The sequence below is a fragment of the Gopherus evgoodei genome, chromosome 2, assembly GCF_007399415.2.
Source record: "Gopherus evgoodei ecotype Sinaloan lineage chromosome 2, rGopEvg1_v1.p, whole genome shotgun sequence".
Classification (NCBI taxonomy): domain Eukaryota; kingdom Metazoa; phylum Chordata; order Testudines; family Testudinidae; genus Gopherus; species Gopherus evgoodei.
The window spans coordinates 78632609-78656537 of NC_044323.1; the positions used below are offsets into that span (position 1 = coordinate 78632609).

Here is a 23929-nt window from a genome sequence, read left to right on the forward strand (position 1 = left end):
ATTAAAAAAAAAAAGTCCTGGATTCTTCTCACTTCAATTGACTACGTATGTGACTCCACTGATTTCAGTAGTTACTCCTGATTTATACTAGCATAGCCAAGATCTGATTTTTTTTTACATAGTGCCTTCCACTTCAACAAATATTAAAGCTATTTAGATTAAAGCCTCAGATCCCTTCTCATCTGGATTAAACAATTCAGTATCCAAATTTTCCTTGATCATATTCAGGCCACTTACCTTTGAGTTCTAACAACCCAAAAAGAGCAAGAGTTTCTGGGTATAGATGAAAGAAATGAAGCTCACAAGTTATTCTAACTCACACAATACAGACATTCTAAGTCAAGGCATACATTTGTGTTTCATCAAGAGGCTCACTTTGCATGGAAAATACCCAACAAAATAATGTGAAATTAACTAATACAAAATTATATAAAAACTCCAGAGACAGAGAGGGGCCTTCTTTCTAAACGTCAGGAATTTTAAACGCCCATAGCAGATTAACAAGCACTGATTTATGGAAGAAAATCCAATTTCTTACCCGTTTGGAGATGGTGTATGGAGTAGGAATCTTGGAAAAAGTAAACTTGCATACTGAATACACCTACATTGTGGAAGGAGAATTCAGTCACACAAATCAACCAAGCATTTACATTATGAAACCATCACAAAATACCATTATGGGCAAAATGTGGCTTTATGTGCACAGCAGCTTTGGAGATCTTGAGTCCCCATCTGCCTCCAGTAGGTAAAAGATGCAGACTGACATCAGCTAATTCATACAAGATAATGCGCTATACAAAAAAAAAAAAAAAAAAAAAGAGAACATTCCCTATTCCCCTTCCTTGCACTGGGGGAAAAAAAACCACAACAGATCCTTCAAACATTATTAACAGTTGGAGGGCACAGAGTATAACCGGAATCGTGGGCACCCGTACTCCTTTCAATCATTAAGCCCTAGTCCCCTCACCAAAGCAAACTGTGAATACCTGAAGTGGTGCTTTAATTTGCTCTCGGATACTTAGCACAGTGCATGCTCCCCTAAAGCTCCAGCTAGCTGCTCCATGTGTTTAGTGTAGAGCAGAGGGACACCAAGCAGGTTACGTATGGACAGGAAAAGGCTGGTGATATTAAATGAGAACCAGAAGCACTTTCTGCCCAGTAAGTACTGGGAAGCAGCAGATACCACCCACAATAACATGCCCTTCAAAGTTTGTGTATTTGATATGTAAAGTCACCATGGGGTGACTGGGGCTACAGTGCTTGGGCTCCAACCATTATCCTCCACTGCCCTACTTTCCCCAGAATGCTTTTGGGTAGGGACTGAGATTAATATTTGAGTAGTGAAATAAGGGGCAGTTGTTTGTTCTGAACTGTGTCCTCCTCATACAATACTTGGTTGAGAACACAGCGCCTCTCATTGTTTGTGAGCAGTCTAGTCATTTTAAATGCAGAGCTCAACACAGGTGCAACACAGTAGCAGTAGAGTCCTCAGTTTCCACCACTGCTTGTCAAAGCGGCCTGTAGTGAAGTCCAGTAAGCCAGCGGTGCACTGGAGAAGCATGACTGAACTGCATCCAATTCCGTATCACACTTTTATAGTGTAAAGAATGTAGGGGGAGAGGGTATGAACTGTCTTATTTTCTGTAGTGACAAAGGAAACGCATTAACACATTAGCATGCATTTGTCAGTTACAGGATGACGACTGTGTATGGAGGATTTAGAGAAGAAAACACTTTAAACCATCTTTACTGAAATATGTGGTGGATGAAGGCTGGGTAGTGCAATGAGCAGCTAGTGCTAGAGCCTTTTACCATAAAGCAGATGCTCAATTTTAGCAGAGGAAATAAAACAAAAATACTTTCATCTTTTTAACCTAGTCTAATTATAAAATTATGCTCGAGAGGGCTTCTGGACTGCGGTAATGTAACAAAGCACTGCACGCGAGAACTGACTCTCTATTGCCCCCACTAGATGGAAATCCATATATGGGTATGTCTACACAGCAGCTGGAGATGAGAGTCCCAGCCCAGGAAGATACACACATTATAGCTCAGCTAACATTAAAAATAGCAGCGTGGCCAGAGAGGTGGGCAGTGGCTCAGGTTAGCCACCTGCATATAGTCCCACCTGACCCCCTGGGTATGTTCTCGGGCAGCTAGCCTGAGCTGCTGCCTGTGCCATCAGGGCCACTCGGCTATTTTTAGCACCTTAGCCCAAGCTGAGCTAGTGTCTATTGAGCTGGGAATCACACCCCCTAGTGGCCCTATAGACATGCACGAAAGCACCTACACAGTGCTCCCCTTTCTCCTGTGCGTCCCGTCCATGATTCACATCTTCCCCCGACCCCTTCCAAAAACACAACTATAGTCATCTAAAAATAACTACTTTGAATATAGGGCAATCAACTTAAAAAAATCTGAAAACCATAACCAGGATCAACAGACACTTCCCATCACTCCTGCCAATGGGGAGGATTTTCTCTTTGCTATGTTTTCCCACTGGATTCAATACTCAGCTTATAATATTATTGTAGTTTCTCTATAGTACATACCCTGACAGTATAGTGGATCGTGTTCTGTTTCTCATACTGGGATACCACCAGTGTAAACGTATGGGACCCTGGAGATGTCAGCGCTATCTTGGTCAGATAGTGGGGACTGTTGATCCGAATCCCATCAATGTATGGGGCAGGATCAGCTGGAAAGAAATAGATGCATGTTTCCTCATCACCAAAAACGCCCCCAGCAGTGGGGAAAATCTCTATCCACTCTGCCTCTTCACTGGGCTTTATGCCAGGAACGTCATTCTGCTGGCACCACGCTGGTGACACAGGAATACAAGCTACACTCAGACTAGCTAACTGTAAAAACAACATCTTCCACTTTCACAGATGAAACACTCAGAAGGCTTTCAAGAGCAACTCCAAACAAACAGTGTTTGGGAATTAGGTATGATATGGTATCCACTCATTGTGCCATAGTTGCCTTTCCAGGATGCTTTGGGAAATGCAACCTAATGCCCTTTTCTTGCATCACAGGCCTCATCTAACTTCCAGTGACTTCAACGGGAGTAGATCAGGCCCAATCCCTCTACTCTAGAGAGTGTCCTACTGTGATTTTAAGTAGACATTTTAAATAAGACCCAGAATCTTAAATTAAAATATATTTGATGGGAAGAGATCCGCAAACTTTTTCCTGTAATGAGTTTTGGAGGCTCCCTGCTGGGCTGGCAAGGCAAGTTCAGGAATCAAAAGACTGGATCTGGGCTGTGGAAGTGTCCAAAGCTTTCAAGAGTAAATCTTCCTAATATGCTATGTTTTCTCTTGTTCAATTCCCCTTTTCCTCCCACCCACACACTCCTAGAAGAGAGGACAGAGTATATTTCTAACTCTGCAACTGTAGACTGTATTCCATTATCTACCCACATAGCTGCAGTCTGAATATTTGCTTTACTATAGCTACATAACACAGTGACATAATCTGACAGATAATGCTTAAGAACCTTTCAGGAATATTCAGCCTCTTACAGGCACCTTGGTTCTTTTCAGGATTTTTTCTGTTCCATTGAAATCAATGGGAATCTAGTCACTGACTTCAATAGGTCCAAGATCAGGCCCTTCGCTCTCTTGAAAAGGGACTCTGTTCTTTTTAATGGGGGGAAGGAGGGAAAGAGATTAATAGAAAACAAATTGAAGCTTAGCATTGGGAAATCCACCTCTCCATTCCAAAGGATTAAACTGTATTTTTAACAGATGGGTGAAATAATATTGCAGCTTTACAAATCTGTTGCAATTCCCGGTAAGAGTGGGTGTTTTAAAGAAGTTTGATGACTGTCAGTTAGAAAGCTCAGTTAAAAAAATGGGGCCATAAAAAACAAAACAAAAACTGGAGAGATCATTTGTTGGAAGTAAGAGGTCAAACAGCCTCTTTGGAAAATCTCTCGTAGATCTTTCAGACACAGATTTAACCTTCAGTTCCTGCACTGTACAAATGCACTGACACTCGACGAGAATATTTTTTGGTCTAATACGCCATGTAAGTGCTGCTGCTAGTGCTAGTCACATCAGAAGCACGCCTCCGATGCAGTAGAAAGGAACACGAACATGTTTAATGAGATCAGCTCTTGCAAAAATGGATGACAATCTGCCTAGGTCCCAAAGGACCTTCACTGCTGAAACACAGCCTGGAATCAAAGAGGAACCTTTTGGCAGAGTTCACTGAACACGCTGGCAGATGGTGGGCTCTGCCCTTACTAACAACTGCTGCAGTCAAACCAAGGCACCAGAGTTTTAGTATAATTAACCTTTCCTCTCAAGGGCACGAAGAGCCACCAGCAACCCAACCTCAAATCCAGTTTTACACAGGGAGCTGCCTGAGTGTAACCAACAATGGGCCTAGTCCTGATTGCCTTACACTGTGTTCACTGCAATAAGAGGTGGGGTTTGTACACTGAGATCACTAGCTTGATGTCAGTGCAGAGGAGGCACAGGTAGTTTCTACCTTGAAGGATCAAGTCAAGATCAACTTTAGACCCTCCCACTTGAGTTGGACCTTGACTTGCTATATCAAGGTGAAAGCTACCTGTGCCGCATCGGCTCTAGGGTTTTACAGTTAGCTACCTTGGTACAGAAACCCCACCTACTACCACAGTGAAGACAAAGCCTGACAAATAGTCCCACTGACTTCAAGGCAAGCAGGAGTGAGCCCATAGTGACCTCAGCCAAGACATTCAATTTTGGGGGGCTAAAGTTAGGCAATGAAAATCCACAGTTAACTCAGTTAACTGAAACACGTGACTATCTCAGAGTACATCCTCAGGTATAGATTTAAATGCTTTGCTGAACTGGATCTTTAAATAAAAAGGTATTTATCAGTGGTGCTGAGCACCCACAGCTTCCACTCAATGCAAATAGCCATAAAAAAGTTCCACCACTTCTTGTTTTTTATTTCACAAAAGAATGATTGTGCCTTTAGATAATCAGGAGCACGTTGTCACTTCCCTTTTAATATGCACCACCCTCGGTCTGTGCAGGCACAGCAGCTAGTTTTACAAGAGAAAGAGATATAAAAACTGTGCCTGTTTAAGTGGCAATGGATTTCTGTATATCTGAGGGCAGGACTGAGCCTCTTAGGACTCTCCACAATGGAAGTAGACCAACGTTGACCATTGACCATTATTGGTTGGTCAATCAGAGCCCAACTGACCACACTGAAGTCTGAATCCTCCCTCACCCCTTAGGACTTGGGGTTTCCCATTCATGAATGACTAATCAGCTTTTTAAAAAAATTAAAAAGTCTTTATCCACTTGTGAGTATCACTGACATTTAAAAAACACACATACTTGGATAGTAAACTTTTTTCCCATCAGTCTTGTACACAACCATTGTGATGAATTCCCGATTGCGTGCGAAGTCATCCTAAAAAGATATTAAAATGAGTTGAACACAGATCCAAAAACTATTACTAATGTATTGTGTAATTCAAATTCATGTTCCATTATTGCTTTTGTATTAGCAAGGTGGCATTTGGCATTTATATTTACTGAGGTGCCTATTCCAGCTCCCACGGAAGCCAGTAAAGAATTTGCCAATGACTTCACTGAGAACAGATCAGGCCTCTGGCATATTGCTCTTAGGCCTGATTAGGGATGGATTTACTAGTGATGGAAAAAAATCTCTTTCTCTAGCAGTAACACGTCTACACTACAGCGTGACAGCTTACAGGAGAAGTAATTTCACAACAAATTTATTTAAAAATATATGAATGAAAACTGTTAGAGAGATTACAAACATCCTACCATAATGAACTAATTAAACCCCATGATTAGGGCAGAACAAAAGCTGTGTGACATACATTTATGTACCATGATCTGAATTCCCCACTACTTCTGCAGTTGAAAAAAAAGACATACACTGAGGTTCACTAGGATCTAGAGAATCAGACAGCCAATCTTGTACCCAGATCTGACTATATTCTCAATTGTAATAAATCTGCGCAGGAAAAACAGTATTATATTAGTCAGAAGAATTTAATACCTTGTCTGTAATGTGTCTGCTGAGCAGAACCCAGACAGCAGCTCCACCTTGTGGACATTGTACTTCCAGTTTGTACTGTGGATTATTAGCCAAGCTGTAGGCATCTTTCACTGGGCCCTGTTTTGCATCCCAAGTACTAAAAGTAATAATAATAGGTTGATGAAGAAGATACCAATTCATATTTCTAAAAGTAACCGCAAATCCTGCATGGAAGTGATACCACTCCTACTTAAGGAAAACTAAGTAACAGAAGCTAAATGATTAAACCTGCATAACTTCTAGCCACAAGCATGACAATGGTTACAAAGCACAGCTGTGAGAAACACTGACCCTAACACTTTCCTTTACAGATGGCTGTGCTGCAGTATGCTGAATAGGAACAGCACAATGAATAATGAGACCAGGCACAAAACACTATAAAAGTGCAAGCCATGATTTAGGACACACCCACAGAGGTAATGCGTTATTGCAATGTATGGCATAAAAGCTGGCACGTGGAAGGGAACCTGTGCTTTCGGTAACTGTAGGACTGTTTAAAAGCTATTAAAATACGGTTAGATCCAAAATCTACAGACATTGGTCTCTCCAATTTTATGTGGGGGGCGCTTTTTAGTTTTAATTAGCAGCTCCACTTTTGGACCAGCAGCAGCTTGAATCATAATTTCAAAGCTTTCACACTACCTCATGCGTTGCCTGGAGGAGGATGCTTGATGTGAAAAACAACAGAAGGGGATTAATGCTTCATTTAAAAGCCTAGAACATTGTGGGGATGAACATGGAGACACAGGCTCTTTTCTTGTCTAGAATTAATTTTTTCCACTTTACTCAGATGTGATCCATGGAATGCTGCATCATCAACTAGCAAGTCCCAATTATTACTGTTACACCTTTATGGTAATGGCCATTATGTGCCAGGTGCTTTCCTGACACAGGAGGAACAGTCCACAACAATAAGGACAGCCAGATATTTGGGAAACTGGAAACAATAATTTCCTATTTTACTTAATATACACATTGAAGAGTCTTGCTGTAGGCAGCACAGCAGAAGTGGGTCTTCAAGACTGAGTTAAATGTGGATACAGCAAGAGCCTTTGCAAAAGTTGTATCAGGCAGTCAGAGAGTGGCACAGAAGAAGGCATGAAGGGGTTTGTGTGAATCTGATACATGGGCCAACAGGGCGAGAACATTGGCAAGGTGGAGCTGGCAACAAAAAGTGAGGAGTTCAGAGAAGTAAGAAGTGAGAGTTACACACATCTTAGAAAGGAGTGACAAGCCAGAATTTGATGTGACAGAGGATGGGGAGCAATGTGATCAAATCAATGGACAAGGAAGATGACTTATGACGGTGAATGTTGAAATGCAGAGTTATGGGTAAGGTCATGGGATTCATCCATCCCAAGTTAATAATTTCAGTGATTTTTAAAAGTGCAAATATTCTCAGTTTATCTGGGAGAGACTGCGTGCATTGCACAGGCTACATACCAACTTCCCAGGGACATGGGATAAGTAAAAGTAACTGCCCTATTCTTCAAGCACCCCTCAGCAGACTATTCAGGGAAAGCATGCATGGAAGATGCAGAAGGCTACAGCAAGTCCAGTCACCTAGCAGTCAGCACTGAAGTCAGTGGAGTTGCGCTCGCATAAATGCAGTGTAATGAAGAACAGAATCTGGACCATGGATTTTAAAGTGGGATGTCAGGCTCTGAATGAAGAGACTGGTCTCTAGCCAATACTCATAAATTGGGGACCAATGAGGAGAATGGAGAGAAGGAAAATGCCACATCAATATTGTTGTTTCAAATAATATATATATATGACTATGTTGTAGATCTTAACATTTCAATCTTTTCTGTTGGACCAACCTGTGAATACACGTTGATTCTTTAAAAAGACTTGGGTTCCAGCTCAAATAAATAACATCGTAATACCGGCAAAGATCCTCCCAGGCAATCCAGAAAATTCCTACAAAGAAAACACATTTCATTGTTTGCTTGCAAAATAACTTTGCTCCACACATTTTGCAGGACCCTAATTACATACAAGCACCAAGGTTTGTATAAAATCCATTCCCATAAACCCGAATACAAATGTCCATGCTGTTCACCTGCCCCGTCTACAACCAACCTCCACAACAGGCCAGTTTGGTAAACCAAAGAGATTGAAGTTGACCTCCAGACACATCTGGTCACTGTCTCTGCTGATCAGTTAGGCCTTTGCTTTTCCTCAGCAGAAAGAATATTTTGCATTTTTAAGTGATGAGCAAAAGCCGCAATCCTTGTGCCCTCTTAAGAGCAGCAATATTAACCACTTCTGTGTTGCCCCCAACTTTCTTAGGATTCTGAAAAATTAGATACAATTAAATAGGTAATCTCCAGTTTAGGTAATCTAGCTCACTGTTTTCTACCTATTTAACTGAAGGTCTATCAGAGAAGGGACATCACTTGTCCAGCAGAACAAGCTCTTACTCTGAGAGGAAAGTACACATGGCATTGTTTGAGATCTTCTCCTAGCATTCCACTTAACATCCATTTGGGTGAGCTCCAGCACACTGGAATTTGCTTTACAATATTATACAATCTTTACAATATTCACTGGCAATTATTATCTTCTCCCCAGCACACTCAATTGCAACCACAGCCAGTGCTACTACAAGCTATTGAAATCCTGCTCCTTGAACTCTCCATGTGCTCACAGCACTGTAACACAAGCTGCTAATACAGATGTATTTCAGCCTTACAGTAGAAAGAATATCCAGTGTCATGGCAACTGTACATTCTGATACCAAGACTAGTCAGATACCAATCCAATCATAAAAAGTAACATCTTTACAAACATACTTCAGAATCAAGGGATTTAAATCCAAGTACTGTCAAGTGATGCATTAATAAATGAATAACTAGCTATCCTTCCTGAAGATTATAAAGCCAGTGTCAGGATGGAATTACTTTCTGCTAATAAATAATGTTTTTCCACCTAGAGATTTACATCACTCATCAACATGGAATCTCAGTGCCTTTGCATCCATTGTTTTGTAAAGAACGACACCAGACCAAAAAAGGGGTAATTAATTACAGTGGGGAGATAAGAGACAACTGGTAGCATAGAGGAAAAAAACAACGTATTTCCAAAATGGAGCAGCTATTGTAGCATTTGGGAACTGGCTGATCTAGTGGCAGCATTTTGCCCATGCTGATTTCCTTGATGCAGTGCATTAGTTCTCCCTGGGGGAAGATGGGGCAATAAGACAGTGCTTGGTATTGCTCAAGCCATCTCTCTACATAATTATGTAGTAGTCCTGTTGGGCTCAAAGAAATATCTCAGCAGCTTATAGTCATCCAGTCAACAAGTGCATGCAACTACAGACTTGTGTCCGTTAAAGTGTAGCACAGGGAGAAAATCTTGAAGTCTCCATTACAGGCATCATGGATCTCTTGGTGAAAGGAAACAAAACATTCCTTACAAAGAGCGTACGAACGTGTAATTCTGAATGCTAGGAGAACTGCTAATGAAGTACTGAAGAGTACACTCACATACTAGTAAATGGTATTATGAGGTCTCTCAGTCCGTGTTATGAAGTTCTAAGGATGGCCAAAACCACATGATTAAAAAAAGGAAAATAGAAGCTAATACTAAGAAATAACCCCTTACATTTAAGATATATTAAAATGACCCACTGTACTTGAAATCTAGTCAATTTTGAAACATGTTTAAAGTAATTTCAGGTACTTCTTCCCCGCTTTTGCCTTTTTTTGTTGCTTAACAGTCACCCCATCCCACTCCACCCCCCGTTGCTGTGTGAATGACCCACACAAACAAGGAAACTGACAGCCCCTCCGCATACCTGCTCTCAATTACTCATATGGACAAGAGATCTTTTTTCCTAATCTTCTAGTGATAGTATCCTTAAATGTTACTTGTTACAAAGGTAAACAACAAAAACAGTCAAACAGAAGTATGATTCTTTTTGACTTGACATCATCCTTTTAATTCATTTTACCATTGTCTATTTTTTGAGCTGTTCGAGGATCAAAGTTTAAGTATTTTTGTAGGTCTGGGGTCCAATTTTTCACATCATTTTCACTGTATCTTCCTTTCCAGCGTAAGTGACTCCAGGGATTTTTCAACTGAAGGAATCTAAGCCCCTAGAGAAAGAGTAAGTTAAAAAAAAAAATTGCCTGGTTTATCTTCTCAGGATAAGAGTGAATGTACTGTTAATCTTACCTAATAGGTACACAAACTGAACACTGAAGGAAATACAGTGTTAAGTTTTTGGAATAACTTGATAAAGTTCTTGAGCAAGATAAAGATTTCAAGCCCCTTCTTGGAGCAAAACTCCAGTCACTGGACAGTCATGTTTAAATCCACCATCCATTACAACTGATGACAGGTATGTAAAAAGCACCCAATACAAAGCTTCCTGTTTTACTGGATACCTTATATTCTCTAATATCCAAAACAGCATAGGCATGGGTTGGAACTAAACCCCATTTCTCTCCTTCCTCTTCAGACATCACTCCAGTTGCTGTTGTGATAAGGACATCGCCTTTGTGAAATCTGGAGGGGAAATTAAGGAAACTTAGTTTAGGTTATGAGCACATGTAAAATAACTAGTCTAATAATATTACATTTATCGAACACTAAACTCTCTTTTTCCAAATTGTCATATTGTTAAGACCCAACTTTGCAAACCTGGAGTGCAAGTAATCTTTTCTGAAGGAGACAGAAATTATTTGTACAAGCTCAATAAAAGACAGTATAATTGTTACTTTTCAATATTTAAGATCAGGCTCTAGTAGGAAAATTACTGTTGTCATGAAAACAACGCATCAGATTAAGTCTTACACTGACAATATCATTTATTAAAGACGCTCAGTGAAATAAATCTTCTACCTAACACACTGTTCGAATCTTTGATGCTAGTCAAATTGCTATATACATCAAACTGAAAATTATAAGTCCCTGCACTTATGACCTTGGGGGCAAATTTTCTAAGAACCAGAGGATGAAAAGTACATGATTCCATATTCCTACACCAGTTTGTGTGCACAAATGCTGGTTTAACATCAGCGTAGGTTTGTAGCGTCTGAAAATTTAGCCCCCCAATGTCTAAATACAGAGAAACATCATAAGAGTGACTGTCAACCTACTGGGAGGTCACAAATCTGCAGAAGAAAAAGTGAGTTTTTGTGCTAGGAGTACAGCGTTTGCTTGTTTTAATGCTTTGGCCAAGCTGAGATCCCTTTCCCATCATGTTGGTGCTCTGCCTTCCTTGACAATGAGGAGAAAGTAGTTGGCTAAATAAGACTTTTTTTTAATTTGGAGATGGGAAAAAGGACCACCACCTGCAGCTGAAAAACATAATTAGGCCACACTTATCACGACAGTAGGTTATACTAAGTCCCAGGTTAGTATCATGGTCCTGACAGGTACAGAGCACCTCTGTGCTCCTCCACAGGAGATCTACTGGTTGGGCAATTAGCAAGGACTCTGGTGGCACTGTTAGAGCAACTTTACCACACCTGTTTCCACTCTGAAGTCAGCCTCATGCTGCATAGTTGGGAAATCCAACCTCCTTTCTCTGGCTCCTGCTTTCTCCTGAATCTAGCCCATGAGAGGATTCTAATTTCCATTCCTCATTTTCCACTTTCCCTTCCTCCCGCCCCACACCACTGGCAGTGAAGAAGAACTATTATTTTTTAAAAATTATAGTTCTTCTAGAGATGGGGATCCAGTTCTCCATCCATTAACAGAGCCCCCTTGTTTCTCCATTAGCCTCTGACGTCAAAGCCATTAATAACCTATTCATCCAGTGGATTTCAAAGGAGAGTGCAGAGAGGGGCTATGAAGGATCAGATGTAGTAGGACCATGATGCTTGTGTTGAGAGCTAGTGATAAAGACCATCACATTTTTAGACACTTTCATATTATTAACACATCTGTTTCACGAACAGCATCTTATGTCACCAAGGAAGAACAAATTTCTACCTCTGATAGAGCATTCTGAAAGAACCGTCCTTATTGAAAGCCTGATTGTCTGAGTGCATAGCAATCCTCTCTGGTATCCAGCCAGTCAGTGCATGGAGATCAATGTTCTGAAATGCAAGCATATTTGATCATAAAAGACACATTAAGCTACCTTTAAGTGTATTTTAAAATGCCTTCTATTAAATTAGTTTATCTTGTACACACAGAACTATTTTGCACCAGCCCCGTAACACTTATGAGAGCAATTTTTCATTAGACTAGCCTGTGCTTAAGCATAAGAAAATGATTTTTTCAAACAAGTGGCTTGATAATCAGTACTGTTCACTGGTATCTTTTTAAAGTACAATTAGTATTTCAAGCTCATGGTTTCAAATTCCCAGCACTCGCAGAATGAGGTCCCAAAACAAGCCTCTCTCAAGTCTTGCCACAAAGTGCACCTTCAGTAGTTAAGCTTTTACTCTAGCTTGTCTCCAAGACACAACTAGCTTTACATGGTGAAAAAGCACAATAAAAGCAATTTCAAGTTAACTAGCAGTGGTGCACTTTACAAGCACAATACTGGGCCTTCACTCCTCCCAAAATACTTAGGGAAAAAGACTTTTTCCTATGCCCTCTCCCAATTAAGCAAGGTTATGAAAGCACAAAGAAATGCCTCCCAACTTGTCTAAGGCCAGTACTGACAGATAGGCCTTGGAGAGCAACACATCTGGTGCAGGCATTGAGAAATACTTCTCTGATTATGCAAAGGAGGAAACAGTGTCAAGAGCTGAAGTTTCTATGTTTCATTGAAACAAATGCTAGAAGTCAAGTTGTTCCTTGTCATTGACAACTTCCCTATTCTCTGAAATTGTGTGTCATGGTAGTGACTTGAACAACCTTAGAAAAATCTACACTATTGTTACTCTATACAAGACCAAATTCAACGAGAAAGTCCCTGATAACCAACCCAAAAGATCAAAAGAAGATGAGTAACCAAAATAAAAAGCAATGAAGTCTGGTTTTCAAGACATCATCAAGCGTGAACCTTGGTATGAACTGAGAAATATGCTGTGAGAGTTCAAATTTTAGGAAGCATTTCTTCATGTGATTAGAGACCAAAGTCTATGTGGCTCAGCAAAATCGGTCCTGTTCTTGTTGCAAGTATTTTGCTTCTCAGATTAAACTTGAGCATTATATAAATGTCACGGTTGCTAAAGAAACTACTATATGAATATCAAGTTACATAACTATGTATGTAAGTACTATTCTATCAAATAATACTAACTTATACATGTACCCATTCTCACCACGTGCACTAAAATGATTGATGTGCTCCTCCCCTAGCCAACTCCTCAACTTAATAAGGGAGACTGTCTCTTTTACTTATTATACAAATGGCAGTAGGCACCAAAAGGGTTATTAGTGTAAGGCACAAAACTATGGTTTTATGAACCATACAAGAGCCCTAATGAAACTTCTCAAAATAAACACATGTACTTTGCAGGTTTGGGGCCTATTTTTTAAAAGACTTACTCAGGTCTAACTGTACCCACAAGCAGTCTCATTGAAATCCAGTTCCCTCCTTTGGATGGGACTATTCCTACTGAGTCCAGTTAAGCACATGTGTAAGAATTTGCAAGATCGGAGCCATGATCTCTAGCACATGTGATCTGAGAGATGCTAAAAGCAACTTAATTTATATTTACTAAAATCATCAAAATAACTTTTAAAATCTATATATAAAAATAAACCCAGACAACAACATACAAGAGAAAAGTCATTCCTCTCCTCAGATAATTCATTTAGATCTCTTCACTATTCATTCGAAGGAAAGCTGTGCGCTATGGGATGATGGACATTTTTGCCTATTGCAAAGAATAATCTGGTACTCACAGAATTTGATCCAGGAAAATCATATCCACCCATGACCTTCATGTAAGCTTTTTCTATCAGGGACACCCACAATTCACTTTTATTGTTGGAATAAGAGCAGAGGAGTTCTCCACTGTGATCTACGGGTAACTGGTCATCTATTATCACCTGAGCAAATAAGCAAACAAAATCATCATAAAGGTAATAATTCAAACAAACTTTTCTCAAAAGACGAAAATCCTCAGAAGCTCATTCTATTTCATATAGCTGCTTTCAGACTGTGAGGAAATTAAACTTCATTCCCTGACTTAAAAACACAACAATTCATAACAGCAGCATAGCCTAGTGGATAAAGCACCGAACTGGGACTTAGGAGACCTGGATCCTATTCTGAGCTCTGCCACTAGCAGGCCGGGTGACCATGGACAAGGCACTTCACTCTGTGCCCCAGTTTCTCTAGCTGTAAGATGGGGATAATAGTATTGACCAACTGTGTAAAGCACTTTGAGATCTACTGATAAAAAGGTCTATACATGAGCTAGGTATTATTATTAAATGTATAGAAAAGTCTAACAACCCCTCCTCACCCAGTCAATCAGAAATATGAATAATTATTTGTCCAAAGGGAAGACGGCCTCAGACTTCTTCACTTCTGGTATTCCAGTTCCTTCATCCCTGACTGATTGTAGTTTTTCCTTTTCTTGAAAGAAGAAGCCACATGATGGTGGTTTTGAAGCTATTAAAATCTAAATCCTTACTAATTGCCCAACCAGTAGATCTCCTGTGGAGGAGCACAGAGGTGCTCTGTACCTGTCAGGACCATGAAGCTATTAAAATCTCTTGTTTTAAATTAGGCAGAATAGTGTGTGAGGTTTTTATTCTAAAAATGGTCTGTAATGGCTCCACAAAGAACATATCTCAGTCTCATCACGACACTAATCTGTCATTGGTAAGACCATTAATGAAGCACAAACTTATGGTCCAACCTTCCCAACTTGCATGTGAGTAATCTTACTCACTATTAACTCACGGACCCTTAATATTCTTGTGTGATGTAGGGTTAACCTACAACCATGTATACAAAGGTGCTGGAAATGCGTAACTAAAATGTGTTTACATCAGGCACATCAGGGAAAGTTGATAAACAGGTTTTTCCAGACAAAGGAAAGGGGATGCCACCTCTAGCCAGGTGTGGCCAAGGACAGTGGGCTATTCATTTGTATTGGAGATTGCAGAAAGATCATTTGCACTGTAAAAATCACAAGCAGAGGGTGAAGTCACCACGGTGTCTACGTTAAAAAGCATGGTTTCTACACTCAGCGAGGGAAAGCAATTTTATCTGGGGGTACACTTAAGAATATATTTCAAAGGTTTACTGAACCCTTAAGTTATCCTTCACCTAAGGAGGCAACGAAACCAAGTGCTTTGAGCTCCATGTGCTGGGTCCTAGCTAAATAATGGGCCAAGCATGCTGGAAGAATGACAGTGGTGAAATAAAATTTTTTGAACCAAAGACTCTAGTTGCTGAGTTTTAGTCTGAGAGGTGTATTTTCATATGTTTGTTTTAAACTAGTTCTATCCTAACTTATACTTGGCATAACTGAAACCTATCTCCATTTGTTAATAAACTTGTTTTATTTTTACCACCAATGAATAACCTGCTGTGTACTGTCTCTTTAAAGGAGCAGCAAACGTGATAATGTTTTGTGGTGATACCGTAAGAGGGGCTGAGCACTGCAGAGAAAGACGTTTTTAGGGAGAACTTGGATCTGTAAAGGTGTTGATGTCACCCTCCAACGAGCAACCACAGTGATGAAAGTCAGGGTAAGGCTACTGTGATACAAAGCACACTGCTGGAATCAGGGCTCTGAACGAAAGTTGCACAGAACAGCATCACCCAAGGTTACAGGGCAGGCGATGGCAAAACCCCTTACTGCTCTGTGTTGAACCCCAGAGTGTCACAGCATCTTTACAGGGTCAGGCATCTATGCTACATTACACATTATTATGTAACCAAAATGAAATGTAGCAAGGTGTAATAACTGCATATGCTTTCCAACAAATGTATATCTAGAATTCTTACTGAGAAATAGAACACAGCTTCACATTGAAACAGCATGAACTTTCAAGGTAGTTAGCTTATCCAATAACCATACTACTCTCCTTAAAGCTAATTACCTTTCTAGGGACACCGTTGATATGAAGTTTTACCATGTACTTTCCACATGGATTATACTCTGGTTCTCCTTTTTTATTCTGAGGGTAAATTATGCTATTAGAAAAAGAAAAAAATTATAATGTATCTGTGAACAATGTGTTGTATGTATACATACTGTCTGATGTTTAAAAAAGCATTACATTAATTAGATCTATTTTTTGAATTTAAAAATGCCTGCTACCATCTCAGATTAGTAGAATGTCTGTGTAAATCACAACATGAGAAATTTAACTAAATTTTCTTGTTTTAATTTATATTTCGAACAAGATCTGTATACCTCATTCTTTCTGAAGTCACCCACTCAGTCAGCTAGTCATTCATAGATAATCGAACAAAATAAATGCATCCAACTGTGTATTTTACCATTCAAACAATGTTATATATCTTTCTGAATACATACATGCAAACCAAAGACCATGAGTGAAGATGTTAAGCTGTTAAGCGACCATTGCCAAGGGATAAGGTAATAAAAAGACAAATGGCAGTGGTTTGGGCAAAAAACTGCTAAAAAATATTTTGATTAAACCAAAAATTTCAAAAACTCTTAGGCCCTAATCCCACAGTGGGCTCCATGTGACAGACTGCTAAGCCCATGTGGAGTTCATCACAGGATAAGGCTTTAGTTGATAACAGTATCTCAATTCTATTTAACATCACTGCTGAAGCAAGAGGTAAAATGTGGCACGTACTGCCATAGTAAAGAGTAAAATCAAGCGAATGAAGCATGATTAAGGAAGATAAAAGTGAAATAAAAAAATCCCCCCAAATGGCCAAATTTTCCAAGCGTGGGTGTCTAAAGTTCAGATTCAAAAACCATATTCAGCATGTATGAAAAGGTGGGTTCATTTTCCGAAGTGCTGAGCAGCACAAATTCCAGTGACATCAACAGGAATGGCAGGTGCTCTGCACCTATGAAAATAGGGATGTTTTTATTCAGGTGCCCAAATATGACTTTAGGAGCCTAACTTTAGGCAGGTAAGCTTGAAAATTTTGAACCAAATGTCTATATTTGGACTTTCTACAAAATGTAATATCTCAGGTTTATCTATGTTTATAAGCAAGCTTAACGTAAACCTATGTTAAATCGTCACATCCATAATATAGCCTTCTATCTGACAAGATTTTAGACAGGAACAGCCATTTACCTTGTAATCAACTTTTTGTTGTACCGTCTCTCGTATGCTGCGCTGATAGCTAGTGATGCCACAAAAGAACAATCCGATACTATTGTCTAGAAGTAAAAGACACTAGTGAGGGATTACCAGTTATTAATATTTAACAGGAAAAAGTTCAATTAGAAGTGCTTCCAACAAACAAAAGGATTTCCGAATCAAGAGAGGCAGAGGCACTCCCAAAGGGTTGGGAACCCTAAGTTTCCTCGAAACTAAAACCTGATTAACTGAGACTGAAATAAGAAATTAACTGGATGAGGACCAGAGACAGATGATTCCTAAATGTCCACAGTGCAAACAATGGGAAAATTTCTTACTGATTTCAGAGCACTCTGGATCAGGCCCTATGTGGCTTAATGGGACAGATTATATATAGTTTTGCCACATAAACCCTCCATCACTCTTGGTGGTCTAACTTCTATTTCCATGTAAAGTGGCCTAAATTTAAATGTACCGACGTAGAATTTGGCTAATCATTTGTCAGGACCAATTAGTTTAGTCTGACTTCAGATTGCAAATGGAGCAATGTCACAACTATTTGGATTGGTAAAGCAAAAATTGCCAATTACAAAATTCCACCAACCTCAATGTAAAGTTATATCTTTGGCAGAGGAGAAAAATAACTTACGTTGCCACTAATTTTCCTAGCAAGGGTTAAAAAAAACAACAACAAACGAACAGACATCAAATTAAACACATGGTTTAATATTACACATGTTTTAATAAGCAAGTGTGTAATATGCTACTGTTAGGAAACAGAGGGGCAAACCTTACTTCTGCTATTCTTAAATCCATAGAAGCAAGTGGAGATTGAAAGAGATTAAAGCTAGCTGAACACTGGGCCCTGACATCTTGTGGCTGTTTGCAGGATAGAACAGTTTGTGTCAGGCTAGACAGTGCAAGCTCTGAAACTCATCTTACTGCTGCTCAAAAAACTCACTGCATGTGGCCCCCCCATGTATGGTGCCAAACACTGTTTTTATTTTTACGGTTAACATGTCAGAAGCTACAGTGCTCTGCCCCTTGTCCAGTTTTACCTTGTGCATCCCATAGTTAACAGATCAATGATTCTTGATTCTTAGAGGTCTGAAGAAGGCAGATACCTTCTGAATCTATAATGAGCTGCTCACTGGAATACATGACTGCCCAGTGTAGGTTTTTAAACTAGATTCCTTTGGATATGGAGATCTGAGGTGTACAACAGTTACGTTTTCCATTCCTACCTATATTTTCCCTCTGTTTATTCTTACACTCATAAATAAAGTAAGGCTGTCAATTGCAATTAATCATGAGATTAAAAAATAGTCTTGATTAATCAGTTTCAATCACATTGTTCAATTCACCTCATACAATATAGTGCCATCTCTATTGTGAAAGTTCAATAACAAATATAGATTTTTTTATTCTATAATTGCACAAAAACAAAACAACGTAAAACTTTAGAGCCTACAAATTGAAGCATGAAGGAGCATATGAATGTTTAGCATATTTGGCACATAAATGCCTTGCACTGCCAGCTACAATAGTGTCATGTGGATGTCTGTTCTTATTTACAATGTCACCTGAAAGTGAGAAGCGGGCAGCATTATCTCCCACAAACGTAACAAACTTGTTTGTCTGAGCAATTGGCTGAACAAGAAATAGGACTGAGTTGACTTGTATGAGGTGAACTGAAAAATACTATTTCTTTTGTTTATCTTTTTTACAGTGCAAATATTGTAATCAAAACAACGAAGTGAGCACTGTACACTTTGTATAATGCTCTAATTGAAATCAATATTTTGGAGAATGTAGAAAAAATATCCCCAAAATAGTTATTTTAAATTGGTATTCTATTATTGTTTAACAGTGCAATTAATGATTTTTTTTATCTCGTTTATTTTCTGTTAAGCGCATGTATTAACTGCAATTAATTGACAGCCGTAACAAAGTCAAATGGTCCACAGTGAAATCAAATGTAGGACCATTAGGACCTCTAACTTTGACCTTAGAAGAGGGCAAAGTTCTCCTACTTGCTAGGTTTTAATGAGCACCCCAACATTACTTTAAAAGACCCCAAACTCGTTCTGCAATTATCAGAATAGCTGATGTAAATTTCATTTGAGAAACAACTTACCTGCTTTATGCTGAAACTTGACACAGTATAGATCATTGTAGGGTTATTTGTTAGGTCATCTGGCCGCACCCACTTGGCAAACATTGCCTTTTGTTTGGGTGACAATGGTAACTTGCCACATTTATCTCTGGATTTAAAAATAATAATAAAAAAATAATTCAAAACAACCCAAGACAGATCAGAAACAACTTTCCATGGTATGTCCCATTTTATTTACAGCAGTCACAGACATCAATCAATGAGGTCCATTACTCAATAGGGGCGGAGGGAGGATAGACACTAACAGAAAATGTGGAAATGTTAAATGCCTTTTTTGTTTCAGTTTTCACCAAAAAGGTGAGTAGCGATTGGATGTCTAACAGTGAATGCCATTGAAAGTAGGATCTGAAGCTAAAATAGAGAAAGAACAAGTCCAAAATTATTTAGACAAGTTAGAAGTCTTCAGATCAGCAGGGCCTCATATCTCTAAAGCCTTGTCTACACTACAAAGTTTCTTTTGGCAAAAGCTACTTTTAGCAGCAAAACTCCTCTGTTTTGCTTTCAAAATAAAACCACCTCAACGAGACGCATAAAGCATTTTGCGGCAAAGTTAAAGCATCAAAGTGTCAGTGTAGATGCTGCTTTTTGTTTTGTTGACGTAACTGGCTTCCACCAGCATCCCACAATGACCACTCTGCTCACTGTTCTGATCTCTGCTGCCCTGCAGGCATGCGCCCCTCCCCTTTCAAAGCTCTGGGAAGTATCTGACAGCTGAGCATGCTGCTATACTCCCAACAAAGAGCAAATAATTAATGTGGAATGCTCCTGTTCTGTCCTGTACTAGAACACAGAGGGTGTGACAGGGACTACTGCCTTGCTGCTTGGACATTCCTCAGCACTGAGAGCTCACAGAGCTGCTCAGGATGCTGCTCCTGGAGAGCTGAGGAGGCTGTGGGAGAACTCTGAGGGAATCACAGAACCATAGGCAGGCAGGCAGCATGGGCTGCTGCTGCCGCTGGGGGTGAGTGGGAGTTGAGAATGACGGCTGTGCTGATCAGAACTGGGGGGCTGACGTGGGGGTGGATGCATATATGTTTGGAAAACCTTCCCAGAGCATAGTTATCAGTGGTTCACAGTGAAGCTGGAAGGACATATCAAGTGGGGTCCCACAGGGGCCAGTTCTGGGTCCGGTTCTTTTCAATATTTTCACAAATTATTTAGATAATGGCATGGAGAGTACACTTATAAAGTTTGCAGACAATACAAAACTGGGAGGGGTTGCAAGTGCTTTGGAGAACAGAATTAAAATTCAAAATGATCTGGACAAACCGGAGAGAAATGGTCTGAAGTAAAATATTATGAAATTCAAAAAGGACAAATGCAAAGAACTCCACTTAGGAAAGAACAATCAGCTGCACATATAAAAAATGGGAAATGACTGCCTAGGAAGGAATACTATGGAAAGAGATATCGGATTATAGTGGATCACAAGCTAAATATAAGTCAACAGTGTAACATTATTTAAAAAAAACAGGGGTGGGGGAGAGAAATATTCTGGGATCTATCAGCAAGAGTGTTATCAGCAAGACATGAGAAGTAATTCTTCCATTCTACTCCAAGCTGATAAGGCCCCAGCTCGAATACTGTGTTCTGCTCTGGGCATCACATTTCAGGAAAGATGTGGATAAACTGGAGAAAATCCAGAGGAGAGCAAAAAAATATTAAAATTCTAGAAAACATGACCTATTAGGAAAGACTGAAATAACTGGGTTTATTTATCCTTGAGGAGAGACTGAGGAGGGACACGATAGCAGTTTTCAAGTACATAAAAAGTTGTTACAAGGCAGAAGGTGAAAATTTTTTCTCCTTAACCTGAGGACAGTAGAAGCAGCAATGGGCTTAAATTGTGGAAAGGAAGGTTTAGGTTAGACATTAGGAAAAACTTCCAATCTGTAAGGGTAGTTAAACACTGCAACAAATTGCCTAGGGAGGCTCTGGAATCTCCATCATTGGAGGTTTTTAAGAAAAGGTTAGACAAACACCTGTCAGGAATGGTCTAGTTATTACACAGTCCTGACTTGAGTGTAGGAGTCTGGACTAGATGACCTATTGAGGTTCCTTCCACTCCCACACGTCTACGATTCTATGACATATGTAAATAAAGTAGTTTAAGTTAATAGCCTTACAAAGCTAATAATTATTTGGGACATATCATAATATAAAACACTAAATGTTGACATTTCCCCCCATATAAAACCAAACAGGAGAGGGGAATTCCAAAAGCCATCTTTAACAACACAGACCATTTTTTTTTTTGTCACTGGTGTTGGAGAAATTTACTCAATGCTGGAAAGTGCTGAGCTAGTCCACTCGGGGCCTGGCAGATCTCAAGATACTGGACTGTAATTCATAATTTCCCACCTACCCCATATTATCATTGAACTTTACCTTTATAAAACTTCCCAACAGTTTCACATAACTGAACTAAAAGCAGTGTCTGTCCCTGCTGTGGTCCCCTCTTCCAAGGAAGTCCCCTGAGTCCCAGGTTGCTGCTCTCATAATAATACCTAGCTCTTATACAACATGCTTCAGCAGTAGATCCCAAAGTGCTTTACAAATAGGTCAGTATCAGTATCCCATTTTACAGGTGGAGAATAGAGGCATAGAAAGGTGATGTGATTTGCCCAATGTCATCCAGAAAGCTAGCTGCAGAACCAAGAATAGAAGCCAGGCCTCCCAAGTCCCAGTTCAGTGCTCTACCATTAAACCAGGGGTTCTCAACCTCTCTTTCTGAGGCTCACCCAACATGCTATAAAATTTCCATGACTCACCTGTGCCACAATAACTGGTTTTCTGCAAATAAAAGCCAGAGCTGGCATTGGGGGATAGCAAGCAGGGCAATTCCCTGAGGCCCCATGCCACAGCACCATGCGATGGGGCTTCGGCTTTCTGCCTTGGGTCCAAATGAGTTTAATGCTGGCCCCTTGACTTCTGGTTAAGAACCAGGGCACTAAATCACGATTTTCACTCTGAAGAGAAACTAAAGCTGCCCTCTGACATTATGTGGTGAAGATGTCAGGCTTATGCCCCCCCAAGTCCAAAGATTTCTAACAAGCTGGAAGTACAACTGAATAAGACAAGGTGAAAAAACACAGCACAGTAGGATCAGCATGCATTGAGCAGCACCACATTCAGACAGTACAAAGGAGAGCAAGGATTTTCAATTAACAGATGGTTTGGGGTATTCAATTTGAGACATTTTAATGGGGCCTGATTTTTAGAGGCTAGGAGTTCAGAACTTTCGGGAAGTCAGCCTCCATTAAGGTATCAAGTGGAGCATTCAGAATTTGAGGTACCCCAAATCCATGGTCACTTTTCAAAATCATGGCTGAGTTTTAAGCCAACTTCGCATGCAACTCCTCAGTTTTTGCTGTTAGACTAACTTGGTGCAAATGGCACACTCTCTACTGGCTGGCAACAGTAAAAGTTGAGTTACAGCCTTACTTGAACAATTTGGATTTTGAGAAAGGAAATGCAGTGAAGACACAGGAAAACTTTGAGAGAAAACAAGAGCAAAAATAACTGGAGTAACTCATGATCACTTACGAAAATGGCATTGGAAAGGCAAAACGCTCCCTCAGGTCAACACTCATGAATGGGACATACTCTATACCATTTATCTTTGATGTCTTTCTGCATATCACAAAAGGAGAACATGATCATAAGTGTCAAAGTTGGAACCATAATATTCAAAGCTGTTTTGTTTTACCAACTTCCAGAGCACAACACCCAGGAAATAACAATGAAGGAAGAAATGAAAAAACAGAAGCCAAGAAATGGTGCACTTGAGGACGAGTGACATTCTGCCTCAAATAGGGAATAACTACAAGTTCTACATTTCTGAAGCTGGAGTACTTGCAATCCTGCAAAGATATGCACAAAAGCAGCCCAATGGTCCTCTGTAGAGGCACAATGGTCTGCTGCCCGCACAACAATCTGTAGCATTGAGGTCCAAGGTCTTAAAATACGTTTGTTTAAATATACTTTCAACGATGTCTTTAGATTTCTATTTTCACAAAGTTTTTTATTTTATATATATATATATATATACACACACACACACACACACACACACACACACACACACACACACACACACACACACACACAATACACTAACAACTTTTTAGAAATTAACTGATCAAAAGTGGATGAATATGAAAAAATAGCCAGAAGTATAGGTTCAAATGATAACACTGGATGTATTTATTAGTGTGTTTACAAAGAGATAGTCAAGTGCACACAGAGCTATAGATGGGGGCTATTTTAGATCAGGAAGAATCAAGAAACATGTACAGGTCAGATGTGACCATAACAAGTTTCAGTGACCACTGCTGAACAATAGGTAGTCAAAACAAACAACAACGATATTTTCAAAACAAAAAGATATGTAGGATTTAAAGCAATGTGAAATTCTCTCTGAAGCTTTAGAAAAGTTTACATTTCACAAATATCAGTTAAGATAAAAAAGGAAACTTGTTTTTAAAAGGAAACTGGTTCATTCAACTGTCC

The 23929-nt window shown here is 39.7% G+C and overlaps 1 protein-coding gene across 6 annotated transcripts in view; it reads right to left on the bottom strand.

Annotated features, from left to right (window-relative positions):
* The window catches only part of CAPN7 (calpain 7), a 38102-nt gene that overhangs the window by 6317 nt on the left and 7856 nt on the right, over positions 1-23929 (bottom strand). For 4 of the 6 annotated variants that reach the window (XM_030551074.1, XM_030551076.1, XM_030551078.1 and 1 more), the window contains 13 exons: positions 22964-23050; positions 19379-19505; positions 17236-17321; positions 16051-16144; positions 13894-14040; positions 12022-12128; positions 10470-10590; positions 10034-10178; positions 7899-7998; positions 6037-6172; positions 5343-5418; positions 2553-2698; positions 539-601 (listed from right to left, as the gene is read on the bottom strand). In XM_030551074.1, coding sequence (XP_030406934.1) covers positions 539-601; positions 2553-2698; positions 5343-5418; positions 6037-6172; positions 7899-7998; positions 10034-10178; positions 10470-10590; positions 12022-12128; positions 13894-14040; positions 16051-16144; positions 17236-17321; positions 19379-19505; positions 22964-23050 — 1435 coding nt within the window. The remainder of the gene's footprint in view (positions 1-538; positions 602-2552; positions 2699-5342; positions 5419-6036; positions 6173-7898; positions 7999-10033; positions 10179-10469; positions 10591-12021; positions 12129-13893; positions 14041-16050; positions 16145-17235; positions 17322-19378; positions 19506-22963; positions 23051-23929) is intronic. The other 2 variants (XM_030551077.1, XM_030551075.1) reach the window with 1 other exon arrangement.